This window comes from Triticum aestivum, chromosome 2B (assembly GCF_018294505.1).
Source record: "Triticum aestivum cultivar Chinese Spring chromosome 2B, IWGSC CS RefSeq v2.1, whole genome shotgun sequence".
Lineage (NCBI taxonomy): Eukaryota > Viridiplantae > Streptophyta > Magnoliopsida > Poales > Poaceae > Triticum > Triticum aestivum.
This window is the reverse complement of record NC_057798.1, coordinates 674,640,545-674,650,603: the sequence shown is the minus strand read 5'-3', so window position 1 is coordinate 674,650,603 and position 10,059 is coordinate 674,640,545. Positions and strand designations below refer to the sequence as shown.

Genomic DNA, 10,059 nt, shown 5'->3' with positions numbered 1-10,059 from the left:
GGGCTCTAAGTTTTTCCACGAGCAGTTGGGCTCTAATAGGCCAGTCATCCGCAAACCGCCGTCCTGCAAATTTTACGCGATAAACTAAATTTACTGTACCACCGACGGGCAGAAAAAACAAATCCGGTAAACAAACACAAACACATACGGCATAATTTAAACTAGCAATTCGCGCCGCCATGTATTACATCACCGGAGTTCATACGAAAACAGAGTTCACACTACTATAAAAATTAAACCTAGATCTACGCATCATCATCACCGTCCTTCGTGACGCCGAGGTGGTGCTCCATTAGAGAGTTGGAGAGGATGGCGAGCTGGTACTCCTCATTCAACGTCTCCACCCGCGCCGCTGCAGCTTCGTCTCTGGTGGCGGCCGCCTCCTTCGCGTCGAACCACGCGCGCTCCGCCGCCCGAAGAAGCTTGAGCCCGGGCGAGAAGATTCGGTCCAGCCTGTCAAAGTTGCTCCAAGCCCGGCGGCTGGTGCTGCGGAAGAGGGTGGCGTGTGTTCGCGCCTACTCCCTGCGCCACTCCTCCACCGGCGGGCGGAGGGAGGAGCTGCCGACCTCATCGTCGTTGCAGCGCTTGCAATGCAGCAAGCCGCCGACCCTCCCTCGGCCACCCCTTCCAGCACACGTGCACGACATCAGGGATCGGTTCCGGTGGCTACGCGCGCTGCAAAAGGCTGCCGAAGGAGAGGGATTTGTCGTCGAAGGAGAGGGGATTTGCGGTGGAGGAGATAGGGAAATGAACGATGCAAACCCTAAAATCTCCTCGATCTCGTATATATTGCGGATTCAGGGGCGGTTCATGGGCCTCTCGTAAAAATTTAACGAGCGGTGCCGCTTTTACAGGACCTGTTCGTGCCGTTTTTTTTTTTTGCTCCCTACTATAAATCTGCAGGAAAAATGCGGTCCGTGAGCTTTTATGGGATCTGCTAAAATGTTCTTACAAACAAAATGTAAACCACCACTTAGAAAAAACCTTCCCAAACCAGTTTTTTTATTTCTTTCATTTTTTTATTCCTCTTTTTTTCATTTCACTTTTAGTTTTGTTTTTCTTTTATTTTTCGTTTTTCGTTTTCATTTTTTCCTTTCCAAATTTTGTGAACATTTTCTGAAAGCCGGAAAGACAAATTCAAATCGGTGCACATTTTTTTAAATTTGAACATTTATTTCAAATTAGGGTAAAAATTTTTGAATTCAAAATTTGTTCATTGAATTAAAATAATTTCATATTTTTTAAAATTACAAACAAAATTTAAATTGGTGCCCATTTTTTGAACTCACAAACATTTTAAATAGTGATTTTGTTTTGAATCATGTACATTTTTGAAGACTTGTAAATTTTTTAATTCACTATTTTTAAACATTCGTGAACATTTTATCCAGTTTCATGAACATTTTAGAATATTTTAAATAATTTCCAAAAATTCATGAGCATTTTTTATAAATTCATGAATAGTTTTTAGTTTTTTTGAACAGGTTTTTTAATACAAGATGTTTTCTTTTGATGTACATTTTTTTAATCCTTAAGCATTTATCATTTCCTGGACAATTTTTCAAATGACGGACATTTTTTGAATTCACAAACATTTTTTCCACAATTCACAATTTTTTAAATCCCAAATTATGTTTTGAAAGGAAAAAATTGAAAGAAGAAATAGATGGGCTTCAGTCCGCGCACATGGGTCGCCATATATGAGCTCCCCTTGAGGGTACTTTTGTACTTCTGTTTTTCTGAAATATCTTTTGCGCTTTTTCTGTTTGCGGGTTTTCTTTATTTTTGGTTCAGCTGTGAAGCATGGTTTTTGGAGTAATCTTGTAGTGAGAGGGAAGAATATATAGTGCTCCCACCACTCATACACTATTAGGGAAAACCCTAGCAGTAGCGTTGGTTTTGTGCTCACTAGTAGCGCGGGTAGGCGCGCTACTAATAAGGCGCTACAGCTATTGCTTAGCAGTAGCGCGTGCCCGCCCACGCTACTGCTAGGACAAATAGTTGCAGCGTTTGTTCAGTACCACGCTACTGCTAAGATAACTACTTGCAGCGTGTTTTCTGTCCATCGCTACTAGTACTCTTTTTTTTATTTTTTATTTTTAGTGTATTTATGCGCCATCGTACAAATATTGGTACAATACCAGTTATGAGGTTTACATCATTATGTCCATAACAGTGTGTCAAATGAAGGTGGATTAGGTTCAAGTGGAGGCAATATGTGGTGCATGTCAAAAGTATACTACTAATCCAAACTTGATCTAATTTTGACTAGTAGTACTTTCGGTGTGCATCACATGTTGCCTTCACTTGAATCTAATCCGTCAGCACAAGCTATTTAATCATCATCATAGTCATTACCACCAACAGTATTTATTTAATCACCGCTAACACTAGCTAATAATAATCATCATAGTCATTACCACCAACATTAGCTATTTTATCATCATAGTAATATAGTGTAGCATATCATCATCCTCAAATGTATTTCTAGCTAGCTAATCACTCCTGCTGCTCTCTCTTAGGTAAAATAACATAAAACATGTATAGCTCTCCTCCTTGATCAAGCTGGAGTATGCAGATGAATCTGTCTCATAACCATGGGTAGCACATCTGTTTGCTGCCTCCTAGTACTTCTCTGCGCTCCCCCATCACATATTTGGTCCAGTCTTGCACTATTAAGCATCCGTCGCTAATCTTGAATGCACTAAAGTAATCTGTAGGATATCTTGGCCGTAGCTGATAATACTCATGATACCTTTAGTCTCGATCCCATAAGGCACAACATTCATCGGGAGTCCCTGTTGAAGAACATCGTATGGTAACATACTTAGCAATGAAGTTTAGTTTCAAAAATAATGTATGGAAAAGATGCACTGATGACAAATAATAAAAAATCTTATCATCCTTCCTAAATAAATGTGACCGTAGTTCATTACGAACACTATTGGTCGCACATTTTCAGTATTAACATTTCTAAATGCAGGAAGAAAATTTGTCTTGACAGTATCAAGATCCTCAAGCAATGAAACATAATGACTGAGCTCCTCGCAGTTGAGTTCAGCCCCAAGACAGTATACGGTCCTGTCTACCAAGCGCTGGACATGTTTGCTTGCACCGAAATAAGCTGACAATACAAATTAGTTGTCAACTATTTTTGAATAAACAATATCAAAGACATAAATATGGTTGAGAAACTTACATAATGGTATAACTGGAGGCATCTGCACATCGACCCAGATGTCGGTATTACCTTCAATATCATCTTCCGGACGAATATCAAAGGTGATAACCATATCAGGCACAAATGCATAAATTTTGTATAGTGCTCGCCATGTTTTGCATCCAAAATAGGTGTAGTCGTCTGAATTGTACAATTTTGCATGGAAAATATAACCATGCTTGGTCTTCAAGTAAACTTTCTTTTTCTCCATACTATGACTGAAACCTATCTTATCTAATACAAAAACTCTTGCATGGCAGGGGATACGCTAGTAGAATAGTAAAAAAAATATAAGTTGAACCAAATGAAGCAGATGTCATGCTTAATTACGAAAAAAGACTTGTCGTTGTGACTTACTGTATCCACTTCGAAGTTCTCGTCCAGCTTGATGCTGAAGCGCCTATCATCATCTAGGAAGATTCCGTCGCACAGGCCGCGCTCGTCTTCGCAGTATTTGCAAATACCGAAATCATTTTCGTCGTCAAACACTTCCGATGTTCATAGTTAAAACATTAATTGAAAATCGATCGAAGACAACTACCAAGATACTCAACACACAAATCCGAGGCACTCGATATTTCCTACATATTCTGGCACAAGTCATGCCAAAATTCACGGAAAAATCCGGCATGATCTTTGCTAAAATAGGACATATCGAGCGCCTGAAATTTGCCGGAACGGAAATGAATCAACACTCCGGCAAAACATAGGCCACTCGGAGGTGTAACCTGCAAACATGACCGGCCACTTGGATATTGAGCAACACAAGATATACATTTCAAAATATCTTATAGGACTCAAATTAGCATGCATTCAATAAGCAAAAGTAAATCATCTCATACGTTCGTACATCGTCGAATATTATCACTAATACATCACGAATAGTGTCATACATATAACATCACTAATACAACTAAAATCCTAGCACATGACGGGTATCGGCGCGGGCGGTGGACACCCACATAGAAGGAACCATCACGGGATCATAGCTCCAGTGAGATCCCCGGAAAACCTGCCAGGTATTGGAGAACGGCTTGTGCTCCAACGCAAACAAGTAGCAACGGACGTGCGCGTCCTCCTCACTGACACGGTGAGGCACCACCTCCGCGAAGTCCTCGAGCCTCTGGATCGTCACTGGCCCACGCGACCGCCACCAAAGAAGGTTCGGGTCAACGACAGGTTGGCTCCTCACCAACCTGCGCCCCCCGGTAGGTAGCGCCTCCCAGTACCACCCCGGCGGAGCCCAGTCCCGGACATGGCCCATCTAGTCAAGCAGGTATCGTCCTCCACCGACTCGACGTCGAGGATGCGGGATAGGCATCGTCCACGTCGATACGGGAAAAATTGCTTTAACTAAAAAAATAGCAACAAGTTCTTACTAACATGTTCTATTAATTCAATTAGTTCTTACTGAAAATAAACTTACTATAAATAAAAATAAACTAGTACCTAGCTAATTAGTACCTAGTTCTTACTAACTAATTAGTACCTAGGAACTACTGCTAAGGGTTCATACTAACTAACTAACTAACACTAAATTAACTAACTAACACTAAAAATAGCCTAGGGTTCATACTAACTAGCACTAAATAGCTAGGGTTCATACTAAGCAAATTAACAAGAGGGATCGGAAGGGGAGAGTGCTTACAGAGGGCGGGGAGAGAGATGGGGTCGGGGGAGACGGCGGCGAGGCGGGGTCGGGGGAGACGGCGGCGAAGCGGGGTCGGGGGAGACGGCGGCGAGGCGGGTCGAGGGAGATGGCGGCGAGGCGGGGCCGGGGGAGACGGCGACGAGGCGGGGTCGGGGGAGACGGTCGCGAGGCGGGGTCGGGGGAGACGGCGGCGAGGCGGAGGCGACGAGGGGGAGAAGAGAGTGGTGAATTGGGGGTGGAAGATCTCAGGAGGGAATCAGGCCGCGCGGGGGGTTAGGTGAGAATAGATTTAACAGTAGCGTGGGAGGGGAAAACGCGCTACTGCTAAAATCGGTAGTAGTAGCGCCGTTTCTAGAAGGGCGCTACTACTATACCTAGCACGTCGGGAACGGTGTGACAATTATAGTAGCAGCGCGTTCAGTTCCTGCCGCGCTACTGCTAAGGGGGTAACAGCAGCGCGGTTTTGGCAGAAGCGCTACTGCTAATTAGCAGTAGCGCCTCATTTTAACACGCGCTACTGGTAAGATTCTGTGTATATGGTTTTCTCTAGTAGTGATATACTCTTTTTTTAAAGATGTACTCCCTTCATTCCCTTATACAAGACCACAAGGCAATATCCAAAACAAACACACGAGGGTAGCACATGATAAGTTTAACCGCTACACGTGCAGCGAGGATTACAGTCAAAGATGACAGAAAAGCACACATGCCATCTACCTATGAACAGAAAAAGCAAATGATAGAATTGCGAGAAGCATCAGACCAACGACGGATCCCTGTTTCTGTTCATTAAGTGCATCAGTCGTGGTCTTGATACGAGAAATGAGGAACTCTGTGGCCTCCTTGTTGCCGACTTTAACCAGAGACTTCCACTGCCGTAAAATGTTAAGCAGTTTATAAATACAATCAGCAAGCTTGTTAGGAAAAACATGTTCAATCGAGAACTTAGTTATTCCTAGTAGTCCAGAGAACCCAGGACAAAGCTGCAAAGCCAAACCAAAAGATCCTACTCAGTTGCCCAGATAAGGTTTTAGCAAGATCAATAACATGAGCAAAAGAAGTACATGGGCCCAATTTAAACCCAGCCAAGACTGAGTGCAACTCCAGAACAATTTGGCTAGATCGCAGTTGAAAATGATGTGGTCAATATCCTCAAGGGCACCACACAGGATACAAAATCAGGACCATTGCGCTTACGAATTTGGTCCGCCGCGGGAAGTCTCCCGCTTGCCAAAGGAAAATATGAATCTTAAGGGGAACACGCACACGCCAAATGCACTCTTTTTGCATGGTAATATATGTCTGTTTATATTATAAGGATCATAGTACAAGCCACGTACATACCGATATGGCAAAACTAAAAAAATAGCAGAATGCTAGCCTTTACACAAAGAAACACCAGTCAAGAAGTAAAAATACAAACAAAACCTAAGAAACCTTGAACCTCGAAGAAGAAGAAATACGAAGAGGAAATACATAGATGTACTTCCCCCTTCTGGGAAAAAAGTACTATCTTTGAAAGGTGTGTTTGTGTATTCCTTTTGAGTGCCATTCAGGTGTTCTTCTCTGGGTTAATTATGTTGATAACTCGACAATCATATCTTTCTTTAGACATATCATCATATTAAAGTTTTGCCCGACTTCGACGACGACGGTGGCGCACCTTCGCCTCTTTTCGGTACTTGTAGTCGTCGATAGGTGGTCAACGCTGATGTTCAATGTATTGCCATGATTGCAGATAAATAGATCATAAGTTTTTCAAAAGAAAGAAAAAACTTTAATTATTTTGGAACAGAAAAAGTAAATCACAATAATTATTACATATACAAAAAAAAATCGTGTTACAACGCGAACAATCCGGATTTTGTTCGGGACGGTAAACCGGTAAAGATAGGGGGCAAAGGTGGTACAAGAGAAAAAAAAAGGCTGTGGGCAGTGGGCACCGGGAGCGGGACGACTGGGGACGAGAGCGCTCGGTTGTGGTTCCCGCATCACATGCACGTCGCTTCATATAGAGTAGGCGTGTTCCCCTGTCTCTTCCCTAGCGAGTCTCTTTATCCAGCGCAATGGAGCGGATGGAGATCACGGACCTCGTCAGCGGCAAACCGATGGAGATGATACGCCTCGGCAGCGGCAAGGTCGAGGACTATCCGTTCGTGAGGCGGCTCCGCAACCGGCGGCTCCTCACCTACCTCTGGCTCCAGGGCTTCGACGCCGCCTACGACAGGTACGCCCGCCTGCCCGCCCGCACGCCGTTTCACCTTTGCTCGTCTCATTGCCGCTAGGCTAACGCACCCCTGCCTTGTATGTATGCGATGATGCAGCGTCGTGCATGAGACGGATGTGCGGCAGATGAGCAGGCTGCATCTGCGGCAGCTGGTGGTCTGGGGCCAGTTGAGAGAGGCCGTCAAGTACATGACGCGCTTCCTGCCGCCGGCCCTCGACCGGGGCGTCGAGACCCGTTCCCTCCTCGTCTTCCTCCACGCGCTCTGGTCGCTGGCCAACGTCGCCGCGTGCTCGGCGGGCGGCCTCGTGAACGGCACCGTGCACCGCCACCTCGAACTCCTGACGAGCATGTCCAGTCACAACGCCAAGCTCAACTCCATCCTCCAATACACACTCCACTCGCCGCAATTCAGGTACGTACGTACCGGATAGTATAATGTTTGGAGACACTGTTCTACTCCCTCCGTTCCGAAATATTTGTCTTTCTAGGCATTTTAAATGGGCACAACATACGGATGTATGTAGACTTATTTTAGAGTGTAGATTCACTCATTTTGTCTTGTATGTAGTCACTTGTTAAAATCTTCAGAAAGACAAATATTTAGGAACGGAGGGAGTAGATACTTGCCATTGCGGAGCCTCACATGAGTGATGCATGTCTTTGTAGGGCGTCCCTGGACTGGATACTGGTGAGGGAGAAGGCATCGTGGGTTGCCGATGACTTGGCTCTCCAGACTCCTGAGTTGAGACGCAAGTTGCAATTGCCCGGCGGCCCAGGTCGCCCGCAGGACTTGCTTCCCATCGGGTGCGTGGGTTCCTGCGTATCAATTCATGCATTCATCCAATCTTTTACTGTTCGAGTATCAACTACCCCACATGTCATTCTGATCATCCCCCACATGACCATGTTTAATTTGGTAGCCCACTTCGTCCAAGGCGCCACCGGAGGGGACAATTCCGGCGGCCAAAGCCAGAGGCAATTGCCAAGGGCTATCTCAACTGGAAGAGGAGGTATTTACAAGATACAACTTGATTAATTATCATCAGACTAAGCGGTGCTCAGTTCCACAGTGCTGTCTCGGAGTTTTCACTTGGCATTCACACATTTTGCTTGATTCTTGCAGCGTGCACTCTGCAAACCCACTTTATGGTATGAACATCTCCCTCCCTGTGCATATGTGCGGCAGTTAATATTTGGTACGTTTTCAATTGCAGGATTGCCCGAGGATGCACTCGGCCGGGCAGCAGATCTTATTGGTAAAAACAAGTCTCTGACCATCTAATCAAATTCAAGTTTGTAAAGAGCATATCTGATAATATTATAGTTTTGTGATGTTGCTTTGTTTGCCGAAATCTCTCTGACTTTGTGAGTTCCTGTGTGCTGATAAACTCGCTTGATAACATTTAGAGTGTTTAAAAGCTGGTAAACTTCCGGTGCTCCATCAAGGGAACCCACTTCAATCAGATGCAAAGGAAGGTAATTTGATTAATTCACAGCTGTCTTACCATTACAAAGAAAGATTGAGCTAACTCATCTTACTTTGATGCGAGTATTTTCCTTGTTCATTTTTCTAATCCATCATTGTTACAAACCACTTCTCTGCTCTTACTGCACAGATTGGAAAAACACTGGGACCTCATCAGTCTCAAATGCAGGTAAATTAATTAGTTGGAAGTTGGAACACAGTGTTTGGCTACATCTCGTCGTCTGCGAAATTCGTTTCAGGTGCTCCAGTTTTCATAGGTGATGCTAATTGTCCTTGGTGCTCATCAGCTGCAAAATCAGGTGAAGTATTTTGAATTCGTTGAAACCTAGAATGGTTCAGTGTTAGAGAACACCAGATGAACTAATCAAGGGGACGGCTATAAGCATCATTTCTAATTCTTCACAGTTGCTGCAGTCTCACAGCCCATTAAAATCCCTTGGATCGCATCTGCCACAAATGGAGGTAAATAAACTGAACACCCTCAACCGTTTCCATCTGCACATATTGGTATAGCTGAACTTCTTAGCTGTCACTTGTCAGAGAAACTTCATTACTGATAATAACATTTAGAGGGGTGTTTAAAGCTTCGGAGTTTCTACTTTCAAAAGGTATAATTTTTGTGTTATATAGTTTATATTAGGATGATAAAATTGGCAACCTAGGTATATGCGTAGGACTTGTAAACTGAAACGGAGGTAGTATGTTGATATATATGCTGTCCTTGAACCTCTTGTTTTCGAATTTTGTCCTTTGTACCTCTTGGTTCCGAAACTGTGTAGTATTTTTACTCCTGTATTTCTCAGCTGCTTTCTTTCTTCTACGTATTCTATGCCTATAATAGTTGCAGGATTGCACTTGCATCTGGGATTTGATAAGGATATGTACCGTAAATCGTACGATACACCTTGTCGGCTACATGCACATACTTATTTCTATGGTATAGATCTAGCTACTATTCCACCATCTCATAAAAAAAGGAAAGTAAGATGAGTTGAGCTTCTTGATTTCTGATCTAAAACCCTCACGGCATATTTTGAAATGTTGGCTGTTAGGAGAACATTATTATGTGTACAGGTTGAATTTAGGAATGTTAATAATACTTATTCTAATGATCGTAAATGGTATTGATGCTTGGGCAGCCCCTGTTGAGATATGTATTTAGCACATGTATTCTTGTACTCCAAGTCTCCTCCTTGTGTATAGTTGAGGATATGACTTGCCCTATGTACTATATATACTTGTGCATATGCACCTATCAATACATTGAGAGTTGCATCATATTCCTCTACATGGTATCAGCCTAACCCTCGATCCCCAGCCCTAGCCGCGCCGCCGTCGCCTACCCAGGCCGCCGCCGCACCCGCTGTTCCGCGCCGCCGCCTCCCCGCCGCCGCACCGCCTCCCTCCCTCCCTCCCAACCCTACCCCGCCGCGCCTCCACCCTGCCCGCCGCACCCCTCCACCCTCCCTGCCTCC

At 44.3% G+C, this 10,059-nt stretch overlaps 1 protein-coding gene across 2 annotated transcripts in view; it reads left to right on the top strand.

The window, feature by feature from the left end:
- The first annotated feature begins 6,926 nt into the window (after positions 1–6,926).
- Positions 6,927–10,059, top strand: part of LOC123042012 (uncharacterized) — an 8,791-nt gene continuing 5,658 nt past the window's right edge. The window contains exons 1-9 of one of the 2 annotated variants that reach the window (XM_044464545.1): positions 6,927–7,098; positions 7,196–7,510; positions 7,765–7,902; positions 8,019–8,108; positions 8,222–8,247; positions 8,313–8,354; positions 8,506–8,574; positions 8,715–8,883; positions 8,999–9,046. In XM_044464545.1, coding sequence (XP_044320480.1) covers positions 6,938–7,098; positions 7,196–7,510; positions 7,765–7,902; positions 8,019–8,108; positions 8,222–8,247; positions 8,313–8,354; positions 8,506–8,574; positions 8,715–8,845 — 972 coding nt within the window. In that variant the 5' untranslated portion in view covers positions 6,927–6,937 and the 3' untranslated portion in view covers positions 8,846–8,883; positions 8,999–9,046. Of the gene's footprint in view, positions 7,099–7,195; positions 7,511–7,764; positions 7,903–8,018; positions 8,109–8,221; positions 8,248–8,312; positions 8,355–8,505; positions 8,575–8,714; positions 8,884–8,989; positions 9,047–10,059 lie in introns of both variants that reach the window. The other variant, XM_044464544.1, reaches the window with a different exon arrangement.